Raw genomic sequence first — 15,756 nt, forward strand, 5'->3', positions numbered from 1 at the left:
CCGTGTGTCTATCCACACATACTATACTCTTTTTCCTCTTAGTAAATACTTTACTTGCTTCACTACTTTCCATCTTTATGGAAATTCTTTCCTACAAAGCCAAAGGGCCAGGGCCCTGTCACTGACCACTGGTCTAGTGGCTAGGATCTGGTGCTTTCACTGCCTCAACCGGGTCCCAATCTCTGACTGGGAACCCAAGCCCCACTCTAAACCTTTGCAGGCCGAGGCCACCCAAAATCATATCAGCTCACAAAATTGGGGTTCATTTACTCACTGTGTTTTACCTAGGGATTAATTAGGCACCAATCCTATCTTCTAGTAGTTTATGCCTCTAAACAAGAGTGCACGCTCAGTCATGCCTGGCTCTTTGCCACTCTATGGACTGTAGCCCACCAGACTCCTCTGTCCATGGGATTATCCTGGCAAGAATACTGGAGTGGGTTGCCACTTCCAGTAAGATCCAGGGGATCTTACCAGCCCAGAGATTGAAACTGTATCTCCTGAGGCTCTTCCATTGACAAGTGTATTCTTTAGTAAAAGTGCCTAAAAACGAAAGTGGTATAGTATTCTCTACTTTAGCGGACAAAGAAAAAGAGGAAATGTTTTATATAAAAGAGGATGGCGTTTGAGTCAAGACTTTAAGGACAAGTTGGCCTTAAATATATGTATATATTTTAAAAGCGTGCCTGGATTATAGTTAAGATCATTGTATATGGAATCAAGCAGAACTTAGTTAAACCCCTTACTTTTAAACTAGGTACCTTGTGCCAGGTACCTGGACTCTAAATGCATCAGCATCCACTCTATAAAATTGAAATGACAAGACTATCTAGAGAGGTATAAATGAGACATGTATAAAACACTGAGCCAGTCATTTGCTCTCAAATATATCCCTTCTCCCTCTTCATTGCAAGAGGTTAATTCCTGAATGCTGGGTTTCCAAGGCTCCCTTGTGACCTGGTTTCTTACTGGGTTTCAGTTCAGTTCAGTCACTCAGTCGTGTCCGACTCTTTGCAACCCCATGAATCACAACGTGCCAGGCCTCCCTGTCCATCACCAACACCCGGAGTTCAATTAAACTCACGTCCATCGAGTCGGTGATGCCATCCAGCTATCTCATCCTCTGTCGTCCTCTTCTCCTACTGCCCCCAATCCCTCCCAGCATCAGAGTCTTTTCCAATGAGTCAACTCTCCGCATGAGGTGGCCAAAGTTCAGGCACTGCAAATATTGAAGGAAGATTGACCAGATCCTCTAGATGAGCTGAGGTATGATTAAATTAGTGATCTTTATTCAGCAGGCAATGAGAGTAAGAAAAAAAGAAGCAAAAAAATCAGCCTTGGAGAAAAGGGAAGTGAGGCAAGGAAAAAGACAAAACAATGCAATACATCATCACACTGGATGACATTCATAACGAGTTTCAAAAATATATGACAGACCCCTCAGTCAGTGGGTTTGCTCATCAGAACTACAAGGAGGAACTTCACCTTGGAAAGGTCCATGGGAGAAAAATGAAGGAAATTTATCTTTCCCACTCTCTTTTTGCACTTGTGCCATTTGCTTATAACAACTGCTCAGAAATCTGAATCCCATGCCCTGTATGTCTCATAAAATCCAAAAGTGTGGGTACAGAACAGTAACCAGCACTGGTAGGGTGCTGACTAAGAGAATAAGAGGGGTTCATGAGAATTGGAGATGGTGCCCAAGATTAGTATCCAATATAAATCACCCTGAAAGACAGTGGTGATGGAAACTCTTCCCACTGTACAGAACTTGAAGCAATAACTTGTCCATTTTGCTTGAAACCAAAGAAGAATTGATATATATGATGTATATGTATCATCTGATTTTATCTTACAGATAAAAAAAGATTGAAAGATTGATGACAACAAATTATGGGTAGAAGTATACACTGAACATTTAAGATAGGGCCCAGAGTGAAAATGTTTTTGTCCTATGTGAATTCCCACCAGAGGACATATAATGCAGAGAAGGCACCCAATAATCAGGTGAATAAGATGACCCATCCTGTCTGAATAGTCACTGGAAGGACTGATGCTAAAGCTGAAGCTTCAGTATTTTGGTCATCTGATGCAAGCAGATGACTCACTGGAAAGGTCCCTGATGCAGGGAAAGATTTGAGGGCAAAGAAGAGGGCATCAGAGGCTGAGATGGCTGGACGGCATCACCAATGCAAAGACCATGAACGTGGGCAAACTTCAGAAGATGATGAGGGACAGGGAGGCCTGTCATGCACAGTCCAGGGGAGCTGCAAAGAAACAGACATACTGGGAGACTAAACAACAACAATCAGGTAAATAAGATGACCCATCTTGTGGATGTTGATCAGCCTCTTCTCAGTCACCTGGTGCTTATTCAATGGACTCTTGTACAAGTGTCCTTATCAGTAGTGGTAAATGGATAAACCCGAGGAATCCATACTCAAGCAGCATTTGTATTCCTACTGCTATAGAAACCTGCACATATAAGACCAACTCTGAGCCTGATTTTTCCCTATTTCTAAGAGAATCTAGGCAGTCTTTTAGTGGCATGTTAATGACATTGAACCAACAGCAATTTATCCTCACAAAATAGCTACTATACCAGAGACAGATTCATTTGCCATCTTACATTGCTTCTACCAGCACCACTGTTTTTCGATTTACAACATCAGGGTCTCCAACAACATCACTTACAACCAAGAAACTGATTTTATAGTCAAAAAATTCTGATAATGGCATTGCACTATGGAATGCAGTGGTCTTACAATGTACATCATCAACCAGAAAAAGATGGCCCAATAAAAATATGAGATGCACTGCTGAAGGCTCAGGTATGGCAGCAGTTTGGAAACCCCACTCTATGATATAAGAACGTTGTACCATAAATTCTGGTGCACACCTAAGATCAACAACTAATAGGTGATGGCATTTTTTTATAGCCATTATAAACACACTCTTCAGAGAATAAAGAAGGGAGGTGATTGCAGCTCCTATTTCCCTCAAACTAGTAACTCATTTACAGATCATTTTCTTTCCATCCCCCAACATAGGGCTCGGCCTTGTTCTAAGGGTCTAGTAAAGAAAGAAGTTCTTCCACCAGAGTAAAAACTCTGATTCTTATAAATAGGAATTTGCCACTACTCCCTGGCTCTTTGAGGTTTCTCGTGCTTGCTGCTGCTGCTGCTGCTAAGTCGCTTCAGTCGTGTCCGACTCTGGGCGACCCCATAGACAGCAGCCCACCAAGCTGCCCCGTCCCTGGGATTCTCCAGGCAGGAACACTGGAGTGGGTTCCCATTTCCTTCTCTGATGCATGAAAGTGAAAAGTGAAAGAAGTCGCTCAGTCGTGTCCGACCCTCAGCGACCCCATGGACTGCAGCCTTCCAGACTCTTCTGTCCATGGGATTTTCCAGGCAAGAGTCCTGGAGTGGGGTGCCATCGCCTTCTCCGTTCTTGTGCTTAGTCGCTCAGTTGTGTCCGACCCTTTGAGACTCCATGGACTGTGGTGAAGTACACAACTGTGAACGTATTTAATACCACTGAACTATACACTTGAAAACAGTTAAGATGGTAAATGTTATACGTACTTCACCATAATTTAAAATAATAATAAAACAACCTGAGAAAGTCCCTGGCTCAAGGATAAGTACACAGTTGTTGCCTCAATAAATGTCAAGTCCCTTCTTACCACTCACTGGTGTGATAACGCCCTGAAGTACTGTGGAATAAATCGCTCTCCCCCTGATGTTAAAAGAATATCAAGTCTCCTGAAAAGGAATTGTTTTTGGAAATAGGGAACAGAAGATGGCCTTTAGAGGAGACCTCCAGGCACCCCTGTCCATCCAAACCTCCTTAAAAGCAGCTCCCACACGAGGGCACAGCACGTAGGCCTGCATGGCTCCTCCACGCAGCAGATACGATGCTTCACTCTATTACACAATGAGGACACGGGAGGGAAGGCAAAGCAAGGACTAAACGCTGCGGAGCTTTCACACGCCCCAGCCTCCCAGAAGCTCCAGACTCTGGCGGCACCTCAACCCCTCCGCCTTCCTCCTCCCTTGGCCCCGCCCACTCTCCTCCCGCTCTGCCCGCCTCCCTTTCAGATTTGCGGTGGACGAGGAATCGAAAGTGAAATAAGGAAGCGGCTGCCATCCACTGCGTCTCTTGAAAAGGTGAGTGAACTTGGCTAGACCGAGGTACCCCAGCTCTCCCTGGGGGACCTCTCTCCCCTACCCCAGGTCTGAAGAGCCTCATCCAAGCCGTCCCCACCCCTAGAGATTTCGATCTCAGGTTTTCTTTCGCAACAGGTCTCCCTCAACCCTAACCCAGCAGTTCTTCCCCTGCAGCCTGGGAGGAGGCTGGGCTGTAAACCTGACTGGGATGTCCCCTGGAAGGAGCTCGGGTTGCTCTGCTTCCGCCGGCACCTGAGCTGGGAAGAAAAACCAAGGAAACTGGGAGAACTAGGATGGCAACCTAGCTCGGGGGTGGTCCAGGGAGCCCGGTGTGGGGGTAGGTCCGCGATCCCTGAGACTGCTGTCCCCAAAAGGCTCCCTCTGGAGGTGAGAGAGACAGGGTTGCTTAGGATATTAGAAAACTATGGGTCTGCGCCCTAGAAGAAACACAAGGCGGGGCCAGGTTCCGGGTAGCTGAGAGAAGAGCCCAGGAAGTTCTTAATAAACCACACGCTTCTGTGTGTATGCACATACATATATACACACATATATATATGCGTATGTGTGTGTGCTCAGTCGTGTCTGACTCTGCGACCCCATGGACTGTATGTAGGCCGCCAGGCTCCTCTGTCCACGGGATTTCCCAGGTAAGATACTGAAGTGGGTTGCCATTTCCTTCCCCAGGGGATCTTCCCAACTCAGGGATCAAACCTGCTGTCTCCTGTGTCTCCTGCATTAGCAAGTGGATTCTTTGCCACTTGCACCACCTAGGAAGCCCATGTGCTTACGGATATACATGTATCCTTATGAAAATATGTAAGCATAAATATAAATATTCTTATATATATTCATGTTACCGATAGTTAGATAGATACCAATAACTCCTGCCTATTGCAAAGATTAATGAGAATGTATGTGAAGCATGTAGCACCTGGCACATGGAAGGAGCACAGTCAATGGTCACTACTGTTAAGATTAGCTTCTCAACAGAGTAGAAAACCAGTGGCCTGAGGCAGAAGATCAATAGGTAAAGCCTGGACTCTGAGGGGTTAAGCAGAGATGAACATGATGAAAGATGAATTGTAAGCAGCTGTCTCTCAGGTTCTCAACAATTTTTGCTGTCTCTTGGGGACTCAGTGTCCCCTTCTGTCTGACTGGATCAGTGACCCAGACTATGGAAGAGGAGCGCTATTCAGGTTGAGGTCCTTGTCTTTTCTTGTTTTCACTCCCTCCAGTTCACCCTCTCTCGTGGTTCTCTTTTCTTACCTGGCTCTTCTCTTCCCTCCCTTTCTACTTCTCCCCTCACCTCAAGATCTCCCCAGCACTACCGAAGAGGAGCATCACCCCAATGGCTTCAGCCGTACCCTTGACAATGATGTGGGAGGAGGTCACGTGCTCTATCTGCCTGGATCCCATGGTGGAGCCTATGAGCATTGAATGTGGTCATAGCTTCTGCCAGGAGTGCATCTCTGAGGTCGGGAAAGAAGGGGGTAGCGTCTGTCCTGTGTGCCGGCGCCACTTCCTGCTCCAGAATCTCCGGCCCAATCGACAGGTAGCCAACATGGTGGACAACCTTAGAAAAATCAGCCAGGGTGCCAAGGAGAGCCCACACGGGGAGCTGTGTGTGGTGCACAGAGAGAAAATTCACCTCTTCTGTGAGGAAGATGGGAAGGCCCTTTGCTGGGTGTGTTCCCAGTCCCAGAAACACCGTGATCATCCCATGGTCCCTATTGAGGAGGCTGCTCAGGAGTACCAGGTGAGGCCTCAGCACAGAGGCAGGAACAGGTAAAAAGGAGATGGGGCCCTGTTGATGGCTTTGTTCCCCAGAGCTGGGAATGGGAGAGAGTTACCTGTGGGGCTGGGGAAAGAATAGGGGTCTCCTGCCTTCTATGGCTTATTTAAGGGGGAAATGGCAAGCTCAGCACAGTTTTCTCATTCTCACAGAGCAGGGATGTGCTATGGGAAAATGGTTCAAGAATCTTCTTCCCTTGTGGCCTCCTGCTTAATTAGGAACAAGCAGTGCCCCCACCCTTTGTACACCAACCGTGTGGCCCTATTTTGTAAGAAATATCAGGCTTTTTCCAAAACCTCCCCATCCACAGAGCTCCAACCCCAGACTCTAGTCCTTCCTTGTCCTCTGCACTCAGGCTCTTCTAAGAACCAGTATGATCTTCCCCCCCACTTCACACCACTGCACCCTACTTCTTGACCTGACTGGGTATCATCTTGCTTTCGTTCTCTGCAGGAGAAGCTTCAGGTGGCACTGAAGAAACTAAGAGATAAGCAGGAGATGGCTGAGAAGCTGGAATTGGACATTGCAATGAAGAAAGCATCCTGGAAGGCAAGAGTCATATCCTGAAGGGAATCTTAGATCTGAAGCCTGGGGAGGGTCCAGCTATGCCAGTCCCTATATCTCACTCCCCAAGAACCAGCTGCCCCATAGGTCTCTTGATGGAGGGGATTAAAAGAGTGTGGAGATCAAAAAGAGCTCCCAATCAGATGGAGAGAGAGTCTTAGGAAAAGGTGCTGAGGGACAAGATATACTCTAATGCTCCTGCTTCTTGAGCCCAGTCTCTGGAGATGACAGCCCAGTCTCTGGAGATGGCCTCAGAGTTTGGGACAGGGGAATGCCAGGAGAGATGCCCAATGTCAAGAAATGACAAGTTGTCAAGAAATGACAGTGACTATGAGAACCAGATTTAAGTGAACCATAAAGGCCTAAGATGGGGCTTCCCTAGTGGCTCAGATGGTAAAGAATCTGCCCGCAGTATCGGAGACCTGGGTTCAATCCCTGGATTGGGAAGATCCCCTGAAGAAGGGAATGGCTACCCATTCCAGTATTCTTGCCTGGAGAATCCCATGGACAAAGGAGCCTGGCGGGCTACAGCCCATAGATTCACAAAGAGTCGGACATGACTGAGCAACTAACACTTTCACTTTCAAAGGCCTAGGACAGGAAAACCAGTCTGACCAGGTAGTTACTTGACCATGTCCAGCTCACTGGTCCAAAATGTAATGGAGAGCTACAGCTTGTTCCACCACAGGGATTAGCAGGTGGGGTGGGTCAGGGACTAGAAAGGAGCAGAAGGAGCTCACGGCCAAGAGATCCCAGAAGAGGCAGACTTGAGACCCAGGAAGGGTAAGGCAGGCTGTGGTGGTATTGAGTGACCCTCCAGTTAGAAGCAGAAGAGGGCAACCATAGACTATCTCAAAGACTCCTTTCTCCCAAACTTAGGAACCAGGTTATGAGCCTGGCTTTGCAGGTTTGTTGGAGTAGGGCCAGGTGTTACTCACTCAGTTACTAAGATATGAAGACAAAGGGACACACTGGGGGACCAGGGGTGACTTGAAGGAGGTTGAGGAAATCTCTGATACCACAGGCTGATGCAGCTGTGATAGGAGAGCAACTATGGTGCACCTCCCCACCGCACCCCACCAGTCCCATTCCCCTCAGGCCCAGAAGCCTCACCCACCTTCCTTCCCAGCAAAATTGGGTATGTGTGTATTCCCAGACAGAGCCAGAGTGGAGTAGGAGTGGATATGGATACTTCCATTCCCAAATCTTAGGGAATTATGATTAAAAACCACTTCTTTCTTTCCATTGACACCAAAGGGGAAGGTAGAGGCGCAGAAATTAAGAATTCATGAAGAGTTTATAAGGCAGAAAAACTTCCTGGCCGAAGAGGAGCAGAGGCAACTGCAGAAACTAGAGGAGGAGGAGAGGCAACAGCTGAGAACACTGGGCGACACAGAGGCCAGGCTGGCGCAGCAGATCCAGGCCTTGCAGGAGCTGATCGCAGAGCTGGAGAGAAGGAGGCGGGGCTCAGCGCTGGAGCTCCTACAGGTGAGGCCTGAGGACAGCTCCCCTCTGAGATTCAGGGAGTAACTGAAAAAACCCAGAGCGCCTCGGGGCTACCTTCAGGGAATACAGAAACTTGGTCCCTGGCATTTTCTTAAATAAACTGGAATTCAGACCTATGAGTGGTTTGCATTCAAGGCCTGGAAAGGTACGAATTAGAAAGGAAAATTCCCTGCAGCAATGAAAAGAAATGGACATCTCTAGTAAGTGGCTGTTCTAACACACAATCAGATTCATGATCTTGAGAACGTACCCTAATCGTTCTGAGGATCAGGTTTCTCCTATGTTAAATGGGTATTATAATATTACATATCACAGGGCCCCAACCTTGCCACCAGTTCCTTCCATAACTCTAAATTAAGTCATTTTCTTTTCCTAGACCTAATTTCTCCATTTGTAAACAAGGGCAGCAGGGAATAAGCTAAATGACAAGGAGTTCCCCAGGCTTTAGTTATAAATGTAACATGTTTACACTTCTATGAGCTATATATGTATAACTGTATCACTCTGCCATATACCTGAAACATTGTCAGTCAATTGTATTTCAATTTTATAAAAAGAAAAAAAAGAGACAGAGAACACAAGGAATCTGTTCTTGGGAGAACCACATGGGGTCTGCTTGATTTCAGTACATAAATATAAAATGCTTAGAACAGTGCCTGGCACACAGTATATGGTTGCATAAATATTATTTAATTTTATTATTATTTATGTTATAAAATACCTACTGAATACCTGCCTCTGAGGAGGCCTTACAAATAGCTGAGAAAAGAAGAGAAGCAAAAGGCAAAGGAGAAAAGGAACGAAGTTCCAAAGAATAGCTAGGGAAGAGAGATAAGAAATAAGAGATAAGAAAGCTTTCCTCAGTGATCAATGCAAACAAATGGAGGAAAACAATAAAACTGGAAAGACTAGAGATCTCTTCAAGAAAATTAGAGATACCAAGGGAACATTTCATGCAAAGTGAAAGTGAGTGAAAGTGAAAGTCGCTCAGTCGTGCCCAACTCTTTGCAACCCCGTGGACTATTCAGTCCGTGGAATTCTCCAGGCCAGAATACTGGAGTGGGTAGCCTTTCACTTCTCCAGGGGATCTTCCCAACCCAGAGATCGAACCCAGGTCTCCCACATTGCAGGTGGATTCTTTACCAGCTGAGCTACAAGGAAAGCCCAAGATGGGCACAATAAAGAACAGAAACAGAATGGACCTAACAGAAGCAGAAGATAGTAAAAAGAGGTGGCAACAATCCACAGAAGAACTATGCAAAAAAGATCTTTATGACCCAGATAACCACAACGGTGTGATCACTCACCTAGAGCCAGACACCCTGGAATGTGAAGTCAAGTGGGCCTTATGAAGCATCACTACAAACAAAGCTAGTGGAGGTGATAGCATTCCAGTTGAGCTATTTCAAATCCTAAAAGATGATGCTGTGAAAATGGTTTACTGAATATGCCAGCAAATTTGGAAAACTCAGCAGTGGCCACAGGACTGCAAAAGGTCAGTTTTCATTCCAATCCCTAAGAAAGGCAATGCCAAAGAATGCTAAAACTACCACACAATTGCACGCATCTCACACACTAGCAAAGTAATGCTTAAAATTCTCCAAGCCAGGCTTCAACAGTACATGAACTATGAACTTCCAGATCTTCAAGCTGGATTTAGAAAAGGCATAGGAACCAGAGATCAAATTGCCATCATCCATTGGATCATCAAAAAAGCAAGAGAGTTCCAGAAAAACATCTACCTCTGCTTTATTGACTACGGCAAAGCCTTTGACTGTGTAAATCACAACAAACTGTGGAAAATTCTGAAAGAGATGGGAATACCAGACCACTTGGCCTGCCTCCTGAGAAATGTGTATGCAGGTCAAGAAGCAACAGTTAGAACTGGACATGGGATAACAGCCTGGTTCCAAATCAGGAAAGGAGTACGTCAAGGCTGTATATTGTCACCCTGCTTATTTAACTTATATGCAGAGTACAACATTCAAAATGCTGGGCTGGATGAAGCACAAGCTGGAATCAAGATTGCCAGGAAAAAATATCAATAACCTCAGATCCATAGATGATACCACCCTTATAGCAGAAAGTGAAGAACTCGAAAGCCTCTTGATGAAAGTGAAAGAGGAGAGTGAAAAAGTTGGCTTAAAGCTCAACATTCAGAAAACTAAGATCATGGCATCTAGTCCCATCACTTCATGGCAAATCGATGGGGAAACAGTGGAAACAGTGTCAGACTTTATTTTTTTGGGCTCCAAAATCACTGCAGATGGTGACTGCAGCCATGAAATTAAAAGATGCTTGCCCCTTGGAAGAAAAGTTATGACCAACCTAGACAGCGTATTAAAAAGCAGAGACATTACTTTGTCAACAAAGGTCTGTCTAGTCAAAGCTATGGTTTTTCCAGTAGTCATGTATGGATGTGAGAGCTGGACTATAAAGAAAGCTGAGTGCCGAAGAATAGATGTTTTTGAACTGTGGTGTTGAAGAACACTCTTGAGAGTCCCTTGGAGTGCAAGGAGATCCAACCAGCCAATCCTAAAGGAAATCAATCCTGAATATTCATTGGAAGGACTGATGCTGAAGCTGAAACTCCAGTACTTTCGCCATCTGATGCGAAGAACTGACTCATTTGAAAAGACCCTGATGCTGGGAAAGACTGAAGGCAGGAGGAGAAGGGGACGACAGAGGATGAGATGGTTGGATGGCATCACTGACTCAATGGACCTGAGTTTGAGAAATCTCTGGGAGTTGACGATGGACAGGAAAGCCTGGCGTGCTGCAGTCCATGGGCTCTTAAAGAGTCGGACACGACTGAGTGACTGAACTGACTGACTGACCTACTGAATATAAAAACAGTAGATTGGAAATGACAGAATAAAGCTAAAAGTAAAATAACTGAGAAAATAAAATTAAATCTTGTGCACGTTATTTTGCTCTCCCAGGAAAATAAGGACAAAGAAATGAGAATTTTAGAGAAATATTAAAATATGACTTTGTTTCTCCCTTATTTGGCCTCAGCCAGTGTTCTCATTTGGTAATACAGCTTTGATGTATATGGTCATTGCACAGATTATTGAGTTACATAGCCATCCTTGTCACTTTGGTTTTTCTATGCCTGTTTACTAATCTTTAAATGGAATATAAATAACAGTACTTACCTAATAGGAGTTTATAAATAATTAAACAAGTTATACCAAAAAAAAAAATCGTTCTAAGCAATAGTAGCCATGTGTTGTTACTGCTACTTTTCCTAATTTTTGCTTTTTGTTTTTCAGTCACTAAGTTGTATCTGATTCTTAACAATTCCATGGGCTGCAGCACACCAGACTTCCCAAAGTTTGCTCAAATTCATATCCATTGAGTCAGCAATACTATCTAACCATCTCATCCCCTGCATCCCTCTTCTCCTTTTGCCTTCAATCTTTCCCAGCATCAGGGTCTTTTCCAATGAATATTCAAGACTGATTTCCTTTCAGATTGACTGATTTGATCTCCTTGCAGTCCAAGGGACTCTGAAGAGTCTTCTTCAGCAACACAATTCTAATTTATTTCATAATGCTATAAATAACTGAAAATTCTTAAATAGCACATAAAATTGTTAGCATTCAGCCCCTCATGACAATGCAATGAGGTGGATGCTACTATTATTACCCCTATTTCATAGATGAGAGAACTTAAGGTGCAAAGAAGTTAAGAGATTTAGTGATAGACTGAAGCTAAGAAACTTAACCAAGTTCACCTGAATAAGCGGTATTATCACCTGAGTAAGAGGTATTAAGTAGAACATACATCAGTGAATTTATTTTTTAAATAGTTTGGTTTTTTTTTAATAAATTCACTGATGTGTGTTCTACTTAAAAATCATCTCACACCCAGCAATGATGAGCTTGCCTCACTTTGGGAAACTTTGGACTACATGGTCTCAAAAGTCCCTCTGCTGTAACATTCTGTGGTTCCTCTTTTCCCCATACCTTTTCATTGTCTCTTGGTCAGATACAGTCATGAAAAAATTTGTTTTGTGCATAAAAGCCAATAAGATTGATTTGACTTGGCAGCTCTCTCCTTCCCATGATCTAAATCTTCTACCCTTCTCTGAGTGGAGCTCTCTGATGCACTTTTGACAAGGCCTAGGAGCCTGCCAGTTCCTGGATAAGGACCCTAGGCCCTGCTACAGAACATTCTCAGATGCTTTGGTTTCACATACATGACAGGGACAACATTAACCATAGCATAGGACAGCGCTTTAAGCCCTTCCTCCCCAGCACTGCAAGTCCACAAATAAGAGCAGTTTCTGTGCATTCCATGTGTCCTGACTGGGCCATTCTTTCTCTGTGACTGGGTCTGGGCCTCAGCCAGGCAGAGCTATTTGCTCCTTTCTTCTCCCGCACCCTCCCCCACCAAGAATCTGATCTTGTAAATTTGTCTTCTGAATCAGATTTTTGTAAGCTACTCTTCCTTCCCCTCTCGGAGAAGGCAATGGCACCCCACTCCAGTACTCTTGCCTGGAAAATCCCATAGGCGGAGGAGCCTGGTAGGCTGCAGTCCATGGGGTCGCTAAGAGTTGGACACGACTGAGTGACTTCACTTTCAATTTTCTCTTTCATGCATTGGAGAAGGAAATGGCAACCCACTCCAGTGTTCTTGCCTGGAGAATCCCAGGGACAGAGGAGCCTGGTGGGCTGCTGTCTATGGGGTCGCACAGAGTCGGACACGACTGAAGAGACTTAGCAGCAGCAGCAGCAGCTTCCTTCCCCTGATTACAGGTCACGCCCATGCTGGGTTTCTGCTTCCTCATCCATTTCAAGGTGGTCAGAGGCGTTTTTCAGGCCTTGGTCCAGAGGCTTGGGGTAGAGCAGTGTTCTGTAGAACTCAGGGTGACATCGCCTTACCCACACAACTGAAATCTGTTGTAAACTTGTGACTCCAGAACTTACTGTCTGTTTCTTGTCTCCTCAGGAGGTGAAAAGTGTCCTGGAAAGGTAAGGAAAGGTTTTCGTCATTAGAGGAGGGGGCAGTATATACCTTAAAAAAGAGTTTTAGTTAAAAAACATGAATTGAAGTCATCCCCATCCTCCTTCCTGTTCTCAAAGACCCAGTTCTCCTTAAAATATGTTCTGGTCTCAGAAAGCTAATTAATGGACATCTCAGTTGGTGAATGTCAACCCACTCCAGTATTCTTGCCTGAAGAGTCCCATGGACAGAGGAGGCTGGCAGGCGACAGTCCCTGGGGTCACGAAGAGTTGGACACGACTGAGCAACTGAACACACACAGTTGGCAAGGTGCCCAAAGTAACTGGCGTGTCATATCTTCACAAAGTGAACTTACAACAGACAGGGAAGTTGAGTTTACAGCCTGCTGGGACTCTTTTAAAAAGTATCTAACTGGTTTCAAACCTCTCCAAAAGAGCCATGGGTAAGACCCACCGCATGGGCGAGGCTCCTTGAGGTTCCTCATGGAGGTGATTCAGCTTGTATCAGATACCTTGAGTTATAAAGTGAAACAGAAGGTACTTGTGTAATGACCTAAGACCCGGAGAGACATACAGGCTGACCAGATGATGCAGATGCTCATGTAGCCATCAAGGCTTAGATAGAAACAAAATCCTACCTACTTTTGTCGTCTGTCCCCAGGGATCCTAACACAGATTGTTGTGGTTATTGTGGTTGTTTAGTTGCTGAGTTGTGTCCAGGCTTCCCTGGTGGCTCAGATGGTAAAGAATCCGTCTGCAATGCGGGAGACCTGGGTTCGATCCCTGGGTTGGGAAGATCCCCTGGAGAAGGGAACAGCTACCCATCCCAGTAATCTTGCCTGGAGAATTCCAAGGACAGAGGAGGCTGGCAGGCTACAGTCCATGGGGTCGCAAAGAGTTGGACATGACTGGGCAGCTTTCACTTCACTGTGTCCAACTTTTGCAACCCCATGGACTGTAGCCCCAGGCTCTTCTGCCCATGGGATTTCCCACACAAGAATACTGGAATGGGTTACCATTTCCTTCTCCAGGGGATCTTTCTGACCGAAGGGAATGAACCCATGTCTCCTGCATTGGGAGGTGGATTCTTTACCAGTGCATCACCAGGGAAGCCCCCCTAACACAGGAGCTGTTTGCAAATTTGCATCAGATTAAATTATCAGTCATCCACAAAGGTGGTATAGCCATCGGATTTGGGCAGGATGAGGTAGGAGTTGGAGACAGGGTCTCTAATTCTTTTTCCCCCAGGAGTGAATCATGGAACCTGAAGGAGGTGGATGTTGCCTCCACAGACCTGAGGAATGTATTCTATGTGCCCGGGGTTAAGAAGATGCTGAGGACGTGTGGAGGTGAGGCCAGCACCAGGGGTGTGGGACTGGCTTGCCAAGGGAGTGAAGGGGATAAAGAGGGTGCCCAGTGCATCCCTGGGTTGGAGAGAGATGACAGGTTAGAGTAGGTGGGGCAGGTGCAGAAATAGGGAAGGTGGTTCCCTCAAAGGTCAGGGCAGGGGTCAGAGTTGGCTAGGAGTCATCTCCTCACACAGTGAGGCTCAAGGTCACCCCATCATCCTCATCCCCCAACCACTGGCACAGGGTTGCTAATTCTGCACACTCTCCCAGCCTGACTGTGGCCCTCTCTCTGCAGTACACATCACCCTGGATCCACAGACAGCCAATCCATGGCTCATCCTTTCGAAAAATCGGAGACAAGTGAGGCTTGCAAACACCCGGCAGGACGTGCCAGAAAATGAGGAGAGATTTGATACTTACCCCATGGTACTGGGTGCCCAGCGCTTTGACTCCGGGAAAGTTTACTGGGAGGTAGATGTGACGGGAAAGGAAGCCTGGGACCTGGGTGTTTGTAGAGACAATGTGAGGAGGAAGGGGCAGTTTATGCTCAACTCTGACAATGGCTTCTGGATAATCTGGCTATGGAACAAACAAAAATATGAGGCTGGCACCTGCCCCCAGACTCCCCTCCACCTTCAGGTGCCTCCAAGCCGAATTGGGATCTTCCTAGATTATGAGGCCAGCACTGTCTCTTTCTACAACATCACTGACCACGGCTCCCTCATCTACACCTTCTCTGAATGTGCCTTTGCTGGACCTCTGCGGCCCTTCTTCAATCCTGGTTTCAATGATAGAGGAAAAAACTCAGCCCCTCTGATCCTCTGTCCACTTTAAGACCTGCTGGTAGGGATCTAGATGATTCTCTCTGGACACAAGCAACCCCTCTGTTGGTTCCACTCCTCAGCCAGTGGCCCTGTCTCATGTGCCCATGAACTGCAAACCACCTTCGTCTCTGCAGATGTGTCAGGATGCCACAGGCAAACTGGCACCAAGGTCACCCGCGGTCTATGTCAAATGACCTACAGCACCAGGATTCCTGCCCTATGTTGCTTTATGATTCCCTCCATGGAACAAACTACTTGCATTTGGCCCCCAAACTCATCTGGATCAACTAAAGCATGTTTCTGCCTTCTTCATGTGTTTTGCTTTCTCCTCTCCATCTCCAGGCTTTTGGTCCAGTCTCTACTATTTATCTTGCAAAGTGAAAGTGAAGTCACTCAGTCATGTCCAACTCTTTACAACCCCACGGACTGTAACCTACCAGGCTCCCCTGTCCATGGGATTTTCCAGGCAAGAGTACTGGAGTGGGTTGCCATTTCCTTCTCCAGAGGATCTTCCCAACCCAGGGATCGAACCTGGGTCTCCCGCATTGTAGGCAGATGCTTTACCATCTGAGCCACCAGGGA

At 46.0% G+C, this 15,756-nt stretch overlaps 1 protein-coding gene and 1 non-coding gene across 2 annotated transcripts; one reads left to right on the top strand and one right to left on the bottom strand.

Annotated features, from left to right (window-relative positions):
• Window positions 1–5,510: 5,510 nt before the first annotated feature.
• TRIM21 (tripartite motif containing 21) lies at window positions 5,511–15,564 on the top strand. Its single transcript, XM_052653078.1, has 6 exons — window positions 5,511–5,925; window positions 6,415–6,510; window positions 7,783–8,013; window positions 12,988–13,010; window positions 14,250–14,350; window positions 14,646–15,564. Exons 1-6 carry the CDS (start codon window positions 5,518–5,520, stop codon window positions 15,182–15,184), a joined length of 1,398 nt encoding a protein of 465 aa, XP_052509038.1. The 5' UTR covers window positions 5,511–5,517; the 3' UTR covers window positions 15,185–15,564.
• Window positions 15,565–15,684: 120 nt separating this feature from the next.
• TRNAC-ACA (transfer RNA cysteine (anticodon ACA)) lies at window positions 15,685–15,756 on the bottom strand. Its single transcript has one exon. It is a non-coding gene; the product is annotated as a tRNA-Cys (tRNA).

The sequence above is a fragment of the Budorcas taxicolor genome, chromosome 15 (genome assembly GCF_023091745.1).
Source record: "Budorcas taxicolor isolate Tak-1 chromosome 15, Takin1.1, whole genome shotgun sequence".
In the NCBI taxonomy this organism is placed as follows: Eukaryota; Metazoa; Chordata; class Mammalia; order Artiodactyla; family Bovidae; genus Budorcas; species Budorcas taxicolor.